This window comes from Typopeltis vanoorti, chromosome 19 (genome assembly GCF_054136105.1).
Source record: "Typopeltis vanoorti isolate ZY-2024b chromosome 19, IOZ_Tvanoo_1.0, whole genome shotgun sequence".
Lineage (NCBI taxonomy): Eukaryota > Metazoa > Arthropoda > Arachnida > Uropygi > Thelyphonidae > Typopeltis > Typopeltis vanoorti.
This window is the reverse complement of record NC_143567.1, coordinates 66,207,852-66,229,678: the sequence shown is the minus strand read 5'-3', so window position 1 is coordinate 66,229,678 and position 21,827 is coordinate 66,207,852. Positions and strand designations below refer to the sequence as shown.

Sequence of the window (21,827 nt, the reverse complement as noted above, 5' to 3'; positions counted from 1 at the left end):
TTTTCCAATACTTTTACCACTACTCCTGAGATGGTGATTGGTCTGTAATTCAATACTGCAGTTTTAGAGCCACCCTTATGCAAAGGAACCACTTTGCCTAACTTCCACTCCCTAGGGACCATACCAGAGTTCAAACTTAAATTAAATATCCAGGTAAGAGGGGTTGACAATTCATTTGCACATTCACGCAACACCCGAGCTGATATTCCATCTAAGCCTACCGCAGTGTTTGCATTTAAGTTTCGCAATATATTTAATACCTCTGATTCTTTAGCTTCATTTCTCACATTAGGTATTGCTATAGGTATAGAGATATCCTCACTTGGGTGATAGACTTTTGAGAAGTGATCACTCAGTAACTCGACTATTACATCTGATTTTGTCACCTCAATACCATCAGCACCCACTAAGGTTATCCTTCCGAAGTCATTCTTCCTCTTACTTGCCACATAGCGGAAAAACTCTTTGGGATTACCCTTGATCTCTTTGGCTAAGGTCTTCTCATAATCTGATTTAGCTTTTCTTACTATGCTGGTAACCTTCCTAGCTTGAGCCTTGTACTGCTCATGGGTGTCCTGATCGCCCTTCTCCTTGTAAATTCTCCATAACCTTTTCTTTTTTTGTAGTTCAAGCTTGATACTACTGCTCATCCATCTAATGCCTGCCTTGTTTGACCTCCTGACCATGGGGACACAATCTGATATTGCTTTCCTCAGATACCCGCTGATTTTATCCCAAGCACTGTTAACATCTTTCCCTTGCAATATGTTCTGCCATGGGATGGCTGCAAGCTCACTCCGAAGCTTGTTATAATTGCCTAACCTGTAGTTTCGTACATACCCCTTCTTAATAGAAAAATCCACAGATTTTGCAACCTCCCAAGTCAATACCACATGATCGCTTTCACCAACTGGAGGTAACGAGGTCACCTTACTTAAGCATATAACCTCTGAACCAATAACCAGGTCCAACACTCTCACACCACGTGTCCCTTCAGTTACGTGCTGTTTCAAGTAATTATCTCGTAGCAGATGTATGAACTCCATTTCCTTTTTGCTACGTGATATTTCCTCCTTCCAATTGATATCACCATAATTAAAATCCCCCATAATAATCACTAAGCCTTCACTCATTGCACTAAGTTGCTGATGCATGAATTCAATATCTCCCCCTGTACTCCCTGGCCTATAGCAGCATCCAACTGTATATTTGGTTGCGTTGGTCACTATTTCGCACCAGACTGCCTCAAATGAACTCTCATTCACATGTCTATCATCATGATATACTACTTTCTTTGGCTGCAATACATCAGCTATCATCAACAGTACTCCTCCTCCTGTTCTATCTTCTCTATCCTCCCTGAAAATACTGTACCCATCACATTCAATTCCAGTGACCACATCTTCTGCTGACAGCCAAGTTTCACTAATGCCTACAACTTTTGGTGAGATTTCACTGACTAATGCCAAAAATTCTTCTCTCTTATTTCGAATGCTTCTAGCATTGGTATACAAAAATTGCAGATTCCCTCTAGATCTTGTACCGGCTTTAGAACTGATATATAAGTCACTAACTACCGTAGTCCTATGCCGATTTTTTCCCCTCTCTTCTGCAATTTATTCTGCCTATAAGGATCAATAAATACACAATCAGTGCTAAAGTTTCTCTCTCTTACACTCAACCTTTTCAATATTAGTTTCCCTGCCCAATAACTTCAACCTGTTCAGAAAACAATAACTTCTTCAATCTCTTATGTCCTTCCATGTTAAGATGCAGTCCATCTCTAGCATACAACTGCCTTTTTCCTTCAAACACACTCCAAACATCAACAAACTCCAGACCTCTTTTTCTGCACATTCTTGCAATCATATCATTCATTATCATTGCTCGTCTACTTAACTCGTAATTGTCAAAATGAGGCAGCACACACACTATTCTCCCATTGACACTTTTCCTCTTCACAATATCTAATAATGTTCTTAAATCTTTTCCTACCCGATTTATACTACCTCTCAGGTCATTCGTACCCACCATAACTATCATCTTGTCTGTTTCATGCCCTCTCTTTATTGCTAAAGCCACTCTTTCTATTGTACCATCAGCCAAGCACTCCTCATGCATACCACTCTCCATACCCTTAATCATAGAATCACCATATATTTTACCACTATTAACTTCATTCAAGTTCACACTCATGGACTCATTCTCTACACTATTCAGCATGACTCTCCCAGCTTCATTACTCAACTCTCTATTACTTACCCCCCCACTCTCACTACATCTCATTTCTTCTTGGCTACTTGTGGTTTTATTATGTTGACTCCCAATCACTCCCATACTATTTATTACTGAATCATTCACCAAAGACTCACCCATATGTAATCCTGTTCTAGTTACTTCAGCTAAAGTAATCTCTATAGTCCTAATTTCTCTGTTTAACACATTAAACTCAGCTTTAACTTCCAGTATCTCCTTACCGATCACTTCCACTTCCTCATGAAGAAGATGAAGGTCATTTTTCATTTTCATAAACTCCCGCCGAAGTTCTTCCGCTACGGTCCCGATGTCAGCTTCCATTCCTAAACGCTCCAGCCTATCCCGACACTTCTCACATACGTCGACATTTTCTTTCTTTTCATTTTGCCAGACCGACCACAGATCCTTCACATTTTTCGGTGCATACATGTAGCAGTTTCCGCAACGCATCCATTGCGAAAAATCTAACGCTGAGCCAGCCTTTCGTGTAGTAGTAGAAGTCCTGCGCGCCGCTGACGTACGTTTCTTGTTGGACGCCATCTTTACACGTTGATATAGTGATACAAACGGCAGTGAAAACACAATATATACACCACAGTTCTAAACAATAATACCACTGAAGGACACTTGTTTCTAACCGATGCACAATTTTAGCACAATTTGTGACAAAAAGCCACACTATATTAAACTTTAAAAACACGTTTTCTAGACTAGCTAAACTCGACCGCCACATTTACCAAGGACACTAGCGCAAAAGAGTTATAGAAAATAACCTTTGACAACGTAGAAAATACATGGAAAATGGGCAGAACAGTTATGGTGAATGCTGCAAGAAAAACGGTTGGTACAACAATTAGAGCAAATAATGAGTTGATAACTACAGAAATTTTGGAAACTTTAAAAGCAAAAAAGAGCTGCAAAAAATACTCTGAACAGAGAAAATACAGAGGAAAATAAGCAGCATTATAAAAGACTGAAAAACAAAATAGATAGGTGTAGATCTGCTAAAAACACTTGGTTAGAAGAAAGAGAAGAAATGTATGAAGCCAATAAAAAGAATGATAGCAAGACTGTATATAAAATTATAAAAGAATTAACAAAAACACCCGAAAACAGACCACTAAATATGAAAGATAAAAACAATATTGAAACTGGAACAATTCAAGAGATTAAAAAAATCTGGAAAGAATATTACCAAATACTTTTCCAGAGGGAAGAAGACTAGAAAAACACAATCAAAGAGACAAAAAGAGAAAAAAAAACATCATTCACAATAAAAGAAGAAATTTTAAATGCAATAAACCAAATGAACTTATCCAAGTCACCTGATTAAGAACTTCCTACTGAACTGTAGAAATATGGGTGGCATAGTAGCCATCAATTTCCTGCTTGAGCTTTTTAACTAAATACTAACTTGATATTTAACTAAATATTAACTTGAAATTTCAGATGACTGAAGACAGGCATCATGATACTGATTCTCAAAAAAGGAGATAAACAGAGGTGTGAAAATTATAGACCCATAACATTGCTAAGTCATAGCTATAAAATCTTCACATGCATTATTCAAAATAGAATCCAGACTTTACTGAATGAGACAATAGGAGAAAATTACGCAGGAGTCACACTTGAGAGGTCTATTATACACCATATTTTTACCATTAATAACCTGACACCTTTTTACAGTTAAAAGTACTGGGCATACAACTTACCTATATACTACAGTTTTATTGATTTCAAATAAGCATTTGATTCCATTGACAGAAACATCATGTTAATCAACTTAAAATATATTATTATTATTGTTATTATTACGTGACACCTACAAGGAGTCCAAAGACTCATTGAGGGAGGGCACCTACTCTCCACCACCACTCAGTCTACCAACTACAGCAAACTGCATCATCTACACCAATACCATCTACTGCCCACCACTAGTACTAGTATTTTCACAGACAATCACAAACATCCATGCTCACGGCAGGATTTGAATCTGCAGCCTTTTGGTTGAAGAGCAGATACACTAACTACTTGGGCAACTGGGCCGGCATCTTAGATTCAGAACTACAAACCTTTATTACAAATTATTATAAAGATACCAAAGCAACTTTCATATTTAATAAAATAAAAACAGACAAATTCAGAGTAGTAAAAGGAGTCATGCAGGGTTGTCCACTCTCTCACCAAATTTATTTATTAGCTATCTCAAAGAAGTGTGCAAAACCATAGCCAAAGAACCAGGTCTGCAAATAAATGGCATGAATATCAACCACATTAAATATGCAGATGACATTATTATTCTTGCAAAATAATATATTGTATAATTACTCATCCGTGCAGTTAGCCAAGTGGTTATGCACTTCGCAACCATATGCCTAGGAAAGGAGTCCTGCATTTGATTCCCGTCGCTGACGTGAGGAAGTTAGGATATTTCTCAGACATAGCCAAGTTAGTCGGTCTTGGGCGTGGACCACAGGGTTTTTCTCCCCAGTTTATCTGGGGTTTTTCCTCCTACAAGCAGGCAAACTGGCCCCATGAACACACGAGATACAGACATAGGATACCTCCAAGAATAAGGAGTAACCATCGTATTCCGTAAGATTTCGGTTCCAAATGCCTACATGGTAAAAAGTATAGGTCTATGTGTGAGCGTAAATCAGGATTATTACTCACAAGCTCAACAACACAGAAACAGTAAAATACAGACTTAACAAAGGATGGTCTAATATGAATAAATTAAATAAAATATGGAAAAATAACACTATTTCAAAAGCCTCAAACTAAAACTCTATAAAACCATTATTATACCTACAGCAACATATTTTGACTGAGACTTGGACACCCGATTAGAAAGAAATGCAGAAAATCAGAGCATTTAAAATGAAATGTGCTTAAGAAAAATATATAAGACTGACTGTAGAGAAGATATCATAGCTATAATTCTTAAACAGCAATTAAGATGGTCTGCACATGTCCAGAGAATGTCTTTTCAAAGATTACCAAAGATAGTCTTAATTGAATCATTAGAGGAAGACGATCAAGAGGCAGACAAAAAGGAACTTGGCTACAGTCTTTGCAGGAAAGGGTCACAATTATCGAGCTTCAGAAAGATTACGGAAATTGCCAGAAATAGAACCAGATGGCAAAGATTTGCACGTAGGAGACTCAACCTGTCATCTGATGGATGAAAAAGAAGAAGAAGAATATATAATGAACATCTTGTTCTTATTACGAAATATCTGGTCACTTGATGACAGACTGCAAGCTACTGACTGCTTGCACCCACACTAAGTGATCAGTCAGGAAAGATGACTAATTGTAGTACAAGATGATATTAATGATTATTTAGATTGCCAAGTATCATGTGATTTACTGAATTATTTAGGAACAAGAAATGCTAGCCTGCTTTATACAACAGTACCTTAGGAGTTATATTTATTTAGTTATAATTTTACATTGTGTGTAAGTGCATGCACATGAGTGCATATGCATTATCAGTATTATATTTTTTTTTATTATTTAGGATCTCCATGAAGTCACAAAACTATTTTGAGAAGTCCTAAACAACACTTCTGTTACATCACCTCTCACCGCTTTCTTGATCAATGCAGTTCACAATCCTACCACACGCCATCCAAAAACTACTTCTTCTGGACATTCCCTCATACTTATTACTTCCTTTTCAGGAAGTGGTAAGTAAGAGGGAAAGCTTCTGGTATCATTCTGATAAATTCTTCTCATCATCTCAGTCCTGTCACCCTCTTCCCCCTTTATTATCTATCTATCGAGCTGTGCAAATTATGTGCTCTAAGTCTATTCTAAAACCATTCTTCAGTCCTGATATCATCTTCTCAAACTTACTTCACCCTTTCACATCTAAATGATCAGATCCGAGCATAGTATATGATCAGGGATTTAACAGTGAAACCTTCTGCAGTCATTTGATGTAAAGGTTGGACACTAATGGTCCCAGTACTGATCCCTGTGTAACCTTTTTTCTCTTGATACACAGCTCTTTGATATTTATTAGACAGCCAATTTCTAATCCATTTGCTAACCTAAACTCATATGTTGCAACTTATAAACTTACCTTTCATACTTATCGCATTCATAAACAATGCAGCTTATCACTTTTTTTCATAAACAGTGCAACTTATCACTTTCATAAACAATATTATTCTCATTTGCATATAACTAATAATAACCATCAGTCTTAACAACTACAGAAGAAATATAAACTTAGTTTGATGCCTCCAAGAGATCTACCACCCTTATGCAATAGTAGTATCTTACTGTTCGTTCTTTAAGACTTTTCCAGTATATAGACTTCCATTGAACATCCATCTCAACAGAGCTGCCAATTCTTTAGTACAGGGATCGGCAACCGATGGCCCACGGGCCACATGTGGCCCAAACATGCATTTTTGGCGGCCCATAAAAGGGTTGACGATACTTACAAGGCGTATGGCCCATAAAATTTTATCATCAAGAAAAGACATTATGGACATTTCAAGAGGACGTTATCTACTAGTCAAGTGTTAGATGGTTAAGTAGAGGCACTGTGCTAAAAATATTTTTAATTTACTTGAAGAAATAGATATTTTCATTACGGAACACGAAAATACTGTCCCACAACTATTGGATAAAAAATGGATTATGTCTCTTGCATTTATGCCGGACATTATAACTACCTTAATGAACTTAATTTGAACCTGTAGGGCCAAGGTAAATTACTATCAGAACTCTTTTCTGACATAAAAGCTTTTGAAGGCAAACTATGTCTGTTGAAGAAACATATGATGGAAGAAAATCTACATGATTATACAGGGTGTTCGGGATAAATTTGACATATTTATAATTAATTATATTTTTCCATAAGTTACATGTATTAACACACACTTCTCTTCATTTAAAAGTTTGGACCCTTCTTCATTCATATACAAGATGTCAGAAAGGATGGATAGCTGGAACCCACCTGAATCATGGAAGAGAATAACTTGTATCATGATGATTCGTGCCCGCCATCAAAATAAGGATATTACGACTGCTGCCCAATGCTCCCTGAATACAGTAAAAACAATCAGGCATGAACTAGAGACTTGCAATGGTGACTACGAGGATGTAGCAAGAAGAAAGATCCCTAGCAGACGATCTGATTGCGTTCGTACAGCAGAATTCCTCGCAAATCTGCAGGAACAGGTGTTGAAGAACCCTGGCATTGGAATTCGGGCTTTGTTCGTGGAGTTGCTAACTGTAGTCAAGCCCTGGATAACAAGGGTAGCCAATGGTAGGCCGTATGTATGGCAGCAGGATTCAGCCCCTTGCCACACCTCTGGGAAAAGTCAAAAATGGTTGTCTGAAAATTTCTACGACTTCACCAGTCCAAATATTTGGCCTCCAAACTCCCCAGACCTTAACCCCATGGATTATTTTGTATGGGGCGCAGTTGAAAAAGATCGCACTTCCAGTAATACAAAAGCCCAGTTAATGGATAAAATTAAAACAGTTTTTGCGGCCCTTCCCAGGGAGACTGTAGCATCAGCTTGTTCGAGGTTCCGAAGCAGAATTGAAGCTGTGATCGATGCTAATGGTGGTTATTTTGAGTAAATCTTGTTGATAGTATTGTAATTAACTCTGCCTGTAATGTTTTTTTGTCAATTCATTAAATTTAATAGATACAAAGAAAATTTTCTTTTTCCTTACGAAACTGTCAAATTTATCCCGAACACCCTGTATATGTTGCAAATCGGCATCTATAGTTGGATGGCAAACACAAAAGGAAACTTTTGTTGGTATTATTGAAGATTTACAAAACAGAATTTTCAATAAGATTTGTGGATATTCATAAAAAATTGCATCAAAATGTGATTATTTTTTAACCTTTTTAATGTCGACTTTGATGACCTACCAAACCAACTACAGATGGAAGTTTTTGAATTGCAACACAATGAAATATTAAAGAATGCATTTTCATTAGAAAATATCCAAAAAATTTGAAGGAGTAATCAGTTTTGCAAAGAAGATGATAGTCGCATTTGCATAACATTTGCAAACAAGCATTTTCTGCCATGAGTTTTAGAAAAAATAAATTTCTTCTCGACTAACTGATGAACATTTGCATGCTTCGATTCTAATTTACATCTCGGGTTATAAAGTGGATCTAGATAATTTGGCTAAACGAAAACAATCCCAAAAGTCACATTAAGCAGGGAGACATACATATTATGATGCATAAAACTATACTATTTTGTTTTTACGTGATAATAATTTTTCATTGAGTTTCATTTTCATGCTTGTTTGATATCTCGTAATTTAAATATTTCTGTGTTTTTTTTTTAAGATTGATATAATAAAAATTCATACCTTGAGCATTTTTTCACTCACTTGCGGCTCAATTATTAAAAATAAAAGTTGAATGTAGACCGCAAGTCTGAAAAGGTTGCCGACCCCTGCTTTAGTACATTATTATAAAACACATGGAAAAATTTTATACAATCCCACTGCTATATTGTTTTCCAGAGTACTTAATATTTGAAATGATCATCTTCATTCATTTCTAAACCAACTTTCAATCTTCCTTATCCTTCTAGAAATGAAACCTGATTTATTAGGATGGAAGACTCCAATAAAGTAATCATTAAACATCTCTATTACATTGTTTGAAGTGATCACTCAACTATCTAGCAAGATTATTCATCCACAGTAATTTCTTCTGATGACTATATAACAAAAGAACTCCTTGGGACTTTCTAGTTCTATTAGCAGTACTAGATTAGTATGACTTCTTCACTGAACTAGTTCTTTCTCAACTTGATCCTTATATTTCTCATGCAACCTCTCTCCACATCTCTTTATATTTCTTTTCATATCATGTTTTTTATCTGTAACTGCTTTTCCTTAATCATCCACTTTACTCCAAATTGCTTTATTTTTTTTTCAGTGGAGATTTACAGTTTACTGCTGCTAACAAATATTTCTTAACTTGCTTTCATGTGCCATTGAGTTCTTGTACTTCATATTGTTTCATTCACAGTACTGCCTCAAGCTGGTTTTAGAAAGTCTCTTACAATAAACAGCCCTAAAATTCTACTTAAATTCTTTTGTTCTTGATACTTCCACATGCCTATTCATTTTCCTAATTAAGAATATATCGCCATTCTCACTAATCAGGGGGCATGGATGATATTAGTTAGACAGAATCTCTAATGCTGTTACCAAAAATTAAAAATTTTAGATCATCGTGTTTTCTATACCATTGCCTCACACAATTAGTCCTTAAGAATTCCAGAAAGTCATTTCCCTTATTACCATATGCTGTTTTGTCTTCCCATTTTACATTGCTATAGTTGCAAGGACTCACAGAGAAGATGGGGAGCCTAATGAGGGAATGGTGCAGAACATTAGTAGAGTAGAAGTGAAGGAAGCCGTAAAGAGGATGAAGAATAGAAAATTGATAGGCCCTGACAGGATCCCAGTGGAGGTATGGAAGGCACTAGGGGAAGAGGGAATTGACCTGCTGTGGGACCTGTTAATAAAAGTTTGTCAACAGGAAAATATACCTGAGGAATAGAGGGAAAGTACTCTTGTCCCCATCTACAAGAGTAAAGGGGATGCCCGAGATTGTAAGAATTACAGAGGAATAAAGATGATGTCCCACACAATGAAGATCCTAGAGAGGGTTCTTGATGGAAGACTGAGGAAGGAGGTGGAGATTGCTAATGAGCAATTTAGCTTTATGCCTGGTCGATCGACGATAGATGCTATCTTTGGGTTAAGACAGATGATGGAAAAGTTTCGAGAGAAGCTATGGGAGCTACACTGGTTTTTATTGATCTGGAGAAAGTGTTTGATAGAGTGCCAAGGCAAGAAGTCTGGAGGTGTTTGAGGAAGAAGAAGGTACTGGAGAAATATGTCATGTTGGTGCAGGAGATGTACAGAAATGTGAAGACAAGAGTTCAAACCTACCTGGGAGAGACAGAAAGTTTTCCAGTGATTGGGTTGCATCAAGGGTCAGCATTAAGTCCGTTCCTGTTTAATATTGTGATGGAGGTGGTGATGAAGGAGGTGAGAGAAGATGCGTCTTGAACTATGTTGTATGCAGATGACATCGTGCTGTGTGCAGAATCAAGAGAAGACGTGGCAGCTAAACTGGAAAGTTGGAGGAAAGTACTTTAAGAGAGAGGTATGAGACTGAGCAGAAGTAAGACAGAGTATATGTGTTGCAAAGTGGATGGCAGCCAGGAGACAGATCTGGAGCTGGAAGGAAATATTATCAGGAAGGTCAGTGACTTTAGATACTTAGGTTCAACAATGAAAGCGGATGGTGAGGCTGAGAAGGAAGTGGGATGCATGATACAAGCAGGATGGAGGAACTGGAGAGAGAGATGGCTGGAGTGCTATGCGATAAGAGGGTGCCGATCAATCTTAAAGGCAAAATCTACAGGACAGTAGCAAGACCAGCTATGATGTATGCTATGGAAACTGTGGCCCTGAGGAAAAATAACATCAGCAGGATGGAGGTAGCGGAGATGAGAATGCTTAGGTGGATGTGCGGTGTGACCAGAAAGGATCGTCTGAGAAATGATTATGTATGGGGAATGGTGAAAGTTACGAACTTAGAAGCAAAGATACAGGAGGCAAGGTTGAGATGGTTTGGTTATGTGATGAGGAGGGAGGAAGAGTATGTGGGAAGAAAGGTCATGCAGATGGATGTGCAGGGGAAGAGGAAGCACAGACAGCCAAAGAAGACATGGAGGGAGATGGTGGAGGAGAACTTGAGGATGAAGAACTTGGATGTGGCTACAGCCCAAGACAGGAGGTTGTGGAGGAGACTCACCACAAACAGCGACCCTACTAAAGTGGGAAAAGCTGCAGAAGAAGAAGAATGATCTGTATGTCGAAATCAATTTGTCTAAACATTTCTTGCTGCTAATTCACAACATGCACTACCAAAACCATCAGTGCTGTTTCTCCAATAGTTTTCTGTCGTGATAAGGCATACTTAATCACTTATATTATTATTATTACGGGCGACTCCAGGGAGTCCTTAGACTCATCGAGGGAGGCCCTAAACATCATGTCCACACAACTATACAACATTCTCACAGTATCTATCATACCTTGCCTTGAAATCACTCACCATCATAGCACCCACAATAGATTCTGGCAGCTTATTCCACTCATTTATCACTCTAAAAGTAAAGAACCCAGCTCTAACACCCTTGCTAACCACACTCTTGCCCAGCTTCCATAAATGTCCCCTAATTCTCCCACCACCAGTCCTGATCTCAAAAATATCCTCTGAATTAATCCTATAGAAACCCTTTAGCAATTTGAATGTCTCAATCATATCTCCCCTTTTCTGCCTATCAACTAATTTCTGCAACCCACAAATCTTCAACCTGTTCTCATAAGGTTCATTCCATAGACCTGCTATCATCTTGGTCACTCGCCTCTGGATCCTCTCCACCTCCTCCCATCAAGAAGAAACCTAAGTGACCAAATCTGGGCACAGTAGTCGAGATGAGGTCTTATCAAGGCTCGGTACAGAGGTACAATAACTTGCTTGTCTCTGCTCATCAAAGTATTTTTCAACAACCAAGTGAGTTGATGAGCTGATTTAGCCACTTTTGCAATGTGCCCCCCTAAACTTCATCTCCCTATCCACCAACATTCTGAAGTCCCTGGCCTCATCAATCTCCTGGAGTACAGTTCCACCAATGTGGTATACTGCTGCTAATCTTTTCACCCCAAAATGCATAACCTTACATTTTGTCACATTAAATTGACATCCATTCTTTTTAGCCCAGAACTCCAATCTATCCAAGTCGTCCTGCAAGATTTTGACATCTTCTGCATTCACTATTGCCCTACCCAACTTTGCATCATCAGCAAACAAATGTAATACTCCACCATGGCATTAATCTTCTCTGCTGAAACATACACAGAATAGTGATGTTGTTTCAGTGTTGCTAAATTTAAAGTTATGCTGTTTGGCCAGAGAAGATGGAATGAGGTCTATCATATTTGAGGATCTTTACTTCAGGAGATGGAGGAATGAAGGAATCTGGGCATTTTAGTGGATAAGGAACTGAAATTCACTGGTAATATCAGAAAAGTTGTAAGAATTACCCAGAAAATTTCTGCTATAATGTGAAGAATGCTGACGTGAAGATAAGAAGATGACAGTTTCAGTATGTAAAGCACTAATTAGGCTTTATATGTATTTCTGTGCACAGATCTGGTGATCTCGCTACCAAGATTCCACCTCATATCGGTTTTCTTCAAGTGGAGTTGGTGACTTTAATTCCAATATCCCCCCCCCCACTTCTACTGATAATTTTTGTACTCCACATTTCCTTGTTGCATATTTATAATTAGGCTGTGCCTGAGCTGCATTATGAGGATCCAGAATACTACAATTTGGGCTCTAAGTTTGAACTGTGTTTAAATTGGAAATTGCATTTAGAAAACATATTGGTAATCAAAGCTGTAAACGATTAGAATATATTGCCAACACTATTAAATAACATCATTACTATTTCCGTTTTCTGTGTAGAACAGTATATGTCAATTTGTTTGCAAATATAAAAATTTGTGGCAATACTTTTCACAGCTGTCATTTAATTTTAGATAGCAAGGTTGGCTGTAAGCAATGTGATAAAATTTTGGAAGAAATGGAAAAAATTGATGATGATGCTGATTCTCAGGAAATCCGTATAGTCAAAATTGAGGATAAATCTTTGGCTAAAAAATATGGAGTATATGCAGTGCCTGCTTTGCTGTTTTTCAGAGGGGAAGAAAGAGAACCTGTAATTTATGCTGGTAACTAAAAATAAAATATCATGAATAATATTATTTTAATTTTTATTTTCCACTGAAGATATTCTTTAAATTCTGTAAATTTTTTTTGGAAATGTAGAAATCATCCTTTTATTTGTTTTATGTATTTTAAATATGTAAATACATTAGCGTCAATAATGTATGTATATTTGAATCTTCAATTTAATAAGAGTTATTCAACTTTTTATAGCTTTTAGCACTTTTCTATTAAAATTGATAATATCTTTCATTTGGAAAATCTTTTCAGTGTCTTTTAGGTAAATGCCTCTCAGCAACTTATATGTTATATTCATATCAACTTGTCTCCTATCCACCTAAATTCTGTAGATTACATTTTTCACTCTGTACTCATAGCCAATCTCCCAAACTTCTGATGTTAACTTTGTTATCTATTATTATTATTATTATTATATGAGCAGCTCCATGGAGTCAAGAAACCCACACTTACCATTGATTACATAATACCTATCATATCTCTCCTTAAACTCATTCACTGTCAGGACTCAGAATTATCTCTGCATTCCACTCACTCATTCACTATTTATAAGCAAAAAAAAAAAAAAAAAAAATCTAGTCCACATATCCTTACTAACCATACCCACATAACTTCCAAGAGTGCTTATACTCTCCTCATAGCCAATGTCCCAAACTTCTGATATTAACTTTATTATCTATTATTATTATTATTATTATTATTATTATTATTATTATTATATGAGCAGCTCCATGGAGTCAGAAGATTTATTTCAGGAAATCCACACTTATCAATTGATCACATAATACCTATCTCTCCTTAAACTCATTCACTGTCAGGACTCAGAATTACCTCTGCATTCCACTCACTCATTCACTATTTACAAGCAAAAAAAAATTCTAGTCCACATATCCTTACTAACCATACCCACACAACTTCCAGGAGTGCTTATACTCTCTCTATATGTCATGTATTGACATTTTTTTTGTGTGTCAGTGTTATAGACTGCCTTTAGTTACTTATAAATTTTCTATCTTGTCTCCTCTCTTCAGCCTGTTAATTAAACTCTGAAACCTTTAACATTTTGCAACAGTTAATTCACAACCATTATCCTCTTCCCACATTGTGAGTTTATTTAAATCATCCTATAGGATGACTCACATTACCTTAATCAACTATTACCTTCCCAGGTTTGCATTTTCAGCAAACAACTGAATATCTCCCCATAAATCATTCCCTATATCATGAATGTATAAATTAAAGTTGCCCTAGTACAGAAGTTGAGGCACTCCACTCATAAGACTTGAAACTGACATAGTCAGTCCTCTCTGAACCCTCTCCAACTCATCATTTTTTTGAAATCAGGCAACCAAATCTGTGCCTAATAATCCATATGCAATGTCATCAAAGCCTTGTACAACTGAATCATAATATCCTTACTTCCACATGCCAGTGTTCTCTTGATCTCAACCCCATTGAACATCTGTGAGATGAACTGCAGCATCAGGTGAGGTCAAGGAACATCTGCCTCACAGCATTCCGAGACCTCATTACATGCCTACAGGAAGAATGGTCCAAAATTCGCATTGATTGCTATTGCATGCTTGTGGAAAGTATGGCCCATAGGATTGCTGCAGTCATTGAAGTGAAAGGAGGTTCTACATCTTATTAAGGTGGGCACCATGGCTGTTTGTTCCTCACACTGTGATTCCTGTTGACTTCTTTCTAAGCTGTGTGTGCGTGCGCATAACCCTTTGTCCAATGAATTTGTCACCTTGTTATAATAATTAAGCAGATTGCTAAAATATGATTTTCCTTTAGCATACCCATGCTGTCCATCATAGCGAAAATGCTGCTGTCAACTCAGTTCTGAATCATGGTCCTCACTACCCTCTCTAACATCTTCACAACTCCAGATAAGCAGACTGACCAATAATTCAAAAATAGAAGAAATGCTTGGTAAAAAGTTTATAGAAAGGATGATGGTGGTCTGGTTCAACATCCATGAAAATACTTATGAAAAACACACAGTGACGATTCGGAGTGTCTGTGAGAAAGTTACTGGACAGAGTCTATGAGAAAAATTCAGCTGTTAACTGGTTTTCCTTTTTTTTAGGTAGAATTTTAGGTAGTTTTCAGTGCACTGCCCAAATCTGAGAATAGTATTATAATGTTGGATTGATTTACTATATATATATATATATATATATATATATATATATATATATATATATATATATATATATATATATATATATATATATATATATATATATATATATATATATATATATATATATATATATATATATAGTCTTAATAGTAATACAGGTGAAACATAGTGTCTTGAATAGAAAAGGACCTCCAAGCTCTTTGAAGGTTTTGTTGGCTCTGGATATGATGTTTTTGTTCCAAGTAAGTCTCTGCAAGAAGAGATATCTGAACTTGCTAGGCGATGTATGGTAGGAAGTTAACGGAATAAATATATATGGAATTAGAGAGAAATTAAACAGTAAATTAGCTGTATACAAGACAGAGTTCAAACCAATTTTAACTTATGGATCTCAGAGCTGGGTTAGAAATAAAACACTTGACTAAAGACTAGAGACTGCAGATATGAGAGTCCTGAGAAAGATTAGGGGGTGTGAACAGATGCAATCAATGACAATATCATTTAAAAATGAGGAAAAAACTTAACATTGTTAGAATCCAGGAATGTGTTAGCAGAGCTAATCTGAGGTAGTATGGTTATTTAAACAGAATGGGAGAGGAAAGATTAGCAAAACAAGTGTTCTCTGCCAAGTTCTCAATTCCTGTCGCTGATGTGAGGAGTTTAGGATCTTTCTCAGACATAGCCAAGTTAGCTGGTCCTGGGCAAGAAAAATACCCAGAGGAAGACCAAGGTATAGGTGGATTGATACAGTAAAAATTGCCTTAGAAAACAGAAATATAATAATTATTATTGTTACTCAGGCCTCCATGGGGTCACGAGACTCATCATGGGAGGACCTTCCCAGGAAACACAGAGTCTATCATACCACTTCTTGAACTCATTGACCTTTCTTGCTCTCACCACTCTATCAAGCAATGCATTCCACGATTCAACCACCCTCCACGCAAAGAAACCATTCCTCACCCTCTTGCTCACAGCTTTCTTTCATAACTTCCAGGGATGACCCTTTGTCATCACTCCTTCCCGCTGTTCCACCAAATGAAAGAACTCCCCAGTGACAACCCTGTAACTGCCTCTCAACAGTTTAAGTCGGGATTATATCACCTCTCCTTCTTTTATTCACCAACCTCTGCAGTCCACATTCCCTCAGCTGACTCTCATAGCTAACATTGTACAGTCCTGAAACCATCTTTGTTATCTGCCTCTGCACCCTTTCCACAGTTAATTTATCCCCTTCAAATTCTAGGAACAAAATTTGAGAACAATTGTCTAAGTATGGTCTGATCAGAGTCTTATTCAATGGAATGATAACTCTTTTATCTCTGGAGGTCAGCATCCTTCTCAGTATTGCAGCAATCCTCTGGGCTACCTTTACCATCTTTGCAATATGTTCCCTGAATTTCAGTTTTCTATCAGTCATCACTCCCAAATCTCTTGTCTTCCCTATTTCCTCCAGTATATCTCCTCCAATAGAGTATGCAGCGTCCCATCCATGTGTCCCAAACCTGAAGACCTTAGATTTTGCTGCATTAAACCGAAACCCTTATTCCTTTGCCCATCCGTACAGTTTATTCAAATTCTCTTGCAGGGCTGCCACACCTGCACTATTACTAATAACCCTTCCCAGCTTCACATCATCTGCAAACAACCAAATATCCCCTTGCATTCCATTGACAATGTCATTGACATAAAGGTTAAACAATACAGTTCAAACAATGTCTTAGGCCACATAGCTAAAAAATTCCCTAGGATTTTCTTTGGATCTTAATGCCAATCTCTTCTCGTATTCTGGTTTTGCCTTCCTCACCATATTAGTCACTCTCTTGGCCTGAGTCTTTATATTCTTTATGCATCTGCTGTCCACCCCCCCCACCTTATATCTCTTCCATAATCTCTTTCTCACCTGCAATTCCTGTTTGATATTGTTTGTCATCTACTATACACCATATTGTGTGCTCTTCACTCTTGTAATACAGCTTACTATTGCTGCTAACAAATATTCCTTCACAATTTCCCAAACACTAATGATATCTCGGCCTTCCAATTCCATTCTCCATTGGTCTACCCCATGTTGATGTCTAACCCTATTATAATCGCCTGCCTTATATGGTGAGGAAGGCAAAACCAAAACTCTTGAACCTCTTGTTCCCTCTACTGTATGTTGCCTAAGACATTTGTCCCTCAAGAATTCTAGAAATTCCATTCCCTTATTACATGCATTTTGCTCTCCCCAATTTATACTGCTGTAGTTAAAATCTCCCATAACAATCATTCTTCTTTCACTTGCCAAATTCAACTGTCTGAACATCTGCTGGTCCCCACCCTCTGTGCTCCTTGGTCTGTAGGAACACCCCACTAAATATCCAGTCTTGCCATCTCTATCTCACACCATATGCTTTCAAAATCATTAGTGCCACTGCCTTCCAAAGCCTCCACTCTTAGAGGACTTAAGTCATCATTTATCATAAGCAGTACTCCACCACTGCATTTTCCCTTCCTATCCTGCTGAAAAATGCTGTACCCTGCTACTTGTGTTCCTGTTATTATATCGTCCATCAACCACATCTCAGAGATCCCAATAATCTTTTCCCAGGCTGATGCTATCGGTGCCACCAATTCATCTCCTTTATTCCAAATACTCCTGGCATTAGTATAAAACATAAAAACGTCACTGCTTCTATACCTATCATTATTCCCTCCAGACCTCACTGGACTCAGTGTTACTTGATGTCATCCCCCTCTCCACAAGAGGCAATCCCTGCTACCACCCACCCTGGGAATTCTAGTTTCCCTGCATTGACACACGGACTCGTTGCAAGTGGTCTCTCACATACAGTTCTTTTCTGTCCTCAAATGCCCTCCAAGCATCCACATATTCCAATCCTCTCTTCTGACACATTCTGGCTATTATGCTATTCATTATTACTGCTTTTCTGCTCGGCTCTTCACTGTCATACTTGGGCAACACACACAATCTTTCCTCTCTGCATTTTCTTTTGTACAATCTCAAGCAAGAATCTCTGATTTCTCTCCACCCAATTTACATTGCCTCTCAAGTCATTTGTGCTCACCATCACAATCATCTCATCCACCCTTTCATCCCACTTAATTGCCATAGCCACACTCTCTATCATTCCTCTGGTATTCTATCTTGCACATCACAGATCATCGAGTCTCTATTCATCACAGCTCTTACCAGACTCTGTTCTTTGATTGCTCACCTGCATCCCTCACTCTCTCTCTCCTCTCATCCTTTCACTCTGTGTTCCCCTACTTACCTGCTGTCTTGGCATCACTCTATCCCTGGTTCCAGCACTCACTCATATTCTTCTCATTCTCTCTCTCTCTCTCTCTCTCTCTCTCTCTGACTGTTTCTATTCTCTCTTCTTCTATCATTCCCATACCTCTCTCTCAGTCCTTCTCTTCTATTTCTCATATTCTCTCCTCTTCTATCATTCCCATATCTCTCTCTCTCATTCCCTCTCTCCTACTGCTCCTATTCTCTGCTCTTCTATCATTCCAATACCTCTCTCACTCCTACTCTGATTCGCCTTGTATTCATCTTTTCCATTCGCCTAATCTCATCTTTCATACTTGTCATCTCATTCTCGAGACATTCCACCATCTCTTTCAGTTCATCTATCTCTTTCTGCAAGTTAGCCATTCTCACTCGTCATTCATTCTCCCAATGAAGACCATCTCTGAAAAATTCATCTTTCATGCTTTCCACACTCCTCACTCTTATTTTTTCATTCGTATTCCGCTCATTATTCTCACCTATCACACTACTCATCTATCAAAATCCTCCTGCCCCTGATGCACCAATATCATTTATCATAATATCTAAGTCACTAAATTCCTCCTGTTGCCTACATTTTGCGCATATACACACTCCCCCCCTTCTCTCACCCGCCAAATATCCAACTGCTAGGATGCATACATACCACAAGTTCTGCATGCCACAAAATCCTTTATTATGTTACACAAAATAGAGTCCTTAAATGGAGGAGGACTTGGTGACATGCCATTTGCAATTGGAGCTGCGGCACTGCCATCATTCAAATTGTGCTGAGGAACTACTACAACTAAATGCTAAATACTACTACTACAACTAAATGCTAAATACTACAACTAAATTCTAAATACTATGTTATATGCTCTACTTTAAGCTAATTTACTAACTTGATGCTATAAGTATAAACTATTTCTCGTCAAAAGGCTTAGATGTTGGTTATACATTCTTACTAAATAGCTTAAGGAAATTACAACGAACAATAGATTATACATTAAAATAAATTTTAATACACTTTCAATATTTCGGCAACATCACATTGCCATTAGCACAGGAACTTAAATACAAGACACAGTAAATGAGGAATGAAGCAGGAAGCTATTCTTTCTCCTAAAGGCTTCTCCTTAAACAAAAGAATTACACAGGTAAGCTGAATGCTCTATTGTTAGATCAGGCTACTTACCTCCCTATCGGGTACAATCTCACCAACTCACAAATTAGAAAACTGCACAGGCTCCTTATGAAGGTCACTTCTTGGCCTGTAGAAGTCACTAACAAATTAAAACCGTTTAACTCCATTCCCCCCCCCCCCCCTTATATATGGACTCCCAAAAATACATAAAGAAAATGTGCCAATTAATCCCATAGTGGATGGCATTGACTCCCCCACATACAAACTAGCTAAACATTTGGCCAAAGCCCTCACACACTATACTGGCATCACACCTTCACACATAAAAAACTCAGCCCACTTCAAAGCCAGCATAGAAAACCTTACACTCAAACACACTGACGTAATGGTCAGTTTTGATGTCTCCTTCTTATTCACAAATGTCCCACTCAGAGAATCCTTAGAGCTAATCCAAGCTAAATTTCCTCCCAATATCACAGCCCTATTTTAGTTCACAATGAACTCAGGCTATTTTGTTTGGCAAGGAAAATTCTACAAACAAATAGAGGGGACAGCCATGGGTTCTCCACTCTCCCCACTCTTGGCGAACTTTTATATGGAGACTTTTCAAGAGAAAGCCTTAAACTCTGCCCCACAAAAACCAACCATATGGCTTCGCTATGTTGACAATGTGTTCGCTATTTGGCCACATGACTCCATTGCACTACTCTCCTTCCTAACACACTTAAACAACCAACACCCCAGAATCAAGTTCAACCTGGAAGAAGAAAAAAAACAACTGCCTTCCTTTTTTAGACACACTAGTCACCCACCAGCCTGATGGAACCTTGGTTTTCTCAGTTTATAGAAACCCACCCATACAGGTAGATACCTTCACCAACATTTCCCCGCCCCCCCCTCCCAGCAATATGGAGTCATTAAGACACTACACAACAGGGCTAAACTTATCTGTTCCAATGACAATGCCCTAAACACAGAACTAAACCACATTCTCAACACTTTAGCCAATGGCTATCCCCCCCCCCCAAAAAAATCCAAAAAATATATATATATATTGAAACTAATAAACCACAACCCCCTCTTCCCCCCTTCACAACAAGGATTAATCTAAATCCATCACCATTCCCTATATCCGAGGCATCTCGGAAAAAATTACAAAAATCCTAAAAAAACATGACTTAACTTCTTGTTACAGACCTTATAAAAAATTGGCATCCCCTATCCGTTCTACTAAAGACCAACCTCTCTCCCCCCCCAGACCAACTGGTGTATACCAAGTCCCTTGCAGCTGTAAGCTGTCCTACTTTAACCAAACAGGTAGGATAGCTAATATCAGAATTTCAGAACACAAGGACTACATCTATTTTCCCCAATACAGCCACACCGTAGTAAATTCAAATATGAAAGGCTATTTATGGAATCAGCCTCATCCCTAAGAAACAATCCAAACCTCTACAAATTTGGTTGCATGAGACTGCCCCAAATTTGGGAAACCTACATCAGAAGACCTTCAGCCCAATCAGCCAAGAATACCAACATTGCCTGCTAGGAGGCACCATCAGGACTTTTAGGAGAAAGAATAGCTTCCTGCTTCGTTCCTCATTTACTGTATGTTGTGCTTGCATGCACTTGTCTTGTATTTAAGTTCCTGTGATAATGGCAACATGACGTTGACGAAATATTGGAAGTGTATTAAAATTTATTTTAATGTATATTCTATTGTACATTGTAATTTCTTTAAGCTATTTAGTAAGAAAGTATAAACTATATTTAACTATACTAAATAACGAAAACTTATCTTCTCTTCCATTGCAGATGCATCCAACTATGACCTCGTCTTCTCGATAACCCAAAAATAAGACAATATAAACAAAAGCAGCATTACTAAAGAACACTTGTATTACTGTGAAAAAATGTAGCACAATTCGTGACAGAAGTCACACTATACACCTTTAAACCACTTCTTTTTTTTACCACAGCTCAAATCCACCGCCATCTTCTTCAGTGACTCTAGCCCCACTGTTGGAGTCTTGACAGGTAACAGATTGATTTGGAGAAAAATTGTAGATAGGAAGTTAGTAATGATGTAAGTTTTTCATGTAGTACTATGATATCCTGTACACCCCTTGAGGGGACAATCATAATCAGGAATTTGATT

The 21,827-nt window shown here is 37.8% G+C and overlaps 1 protein-coding gene across 1 annotated transcript in view; it reads left to right on the top strand.

The window, feature by feature from the left end:
* Nucleotides 1–21,827, top strand: part of LOC150096202 (uncharacterized) — an 881,296-nt gene that overhangs the window by 609,388 nt on the left and 250,081 nt on the right. The window contains exon 26 of the mRNA XM_090409004.1: nucleotides 12,889–13,080. Coding sequence (XP_090265130.1) covers nucleotides 12,889–13,080 — 192 coding nt within the window. The remainder of the gene's footprint in view (nucleotides 1–12,888; nucleotides 13,081–21,827) is intronic.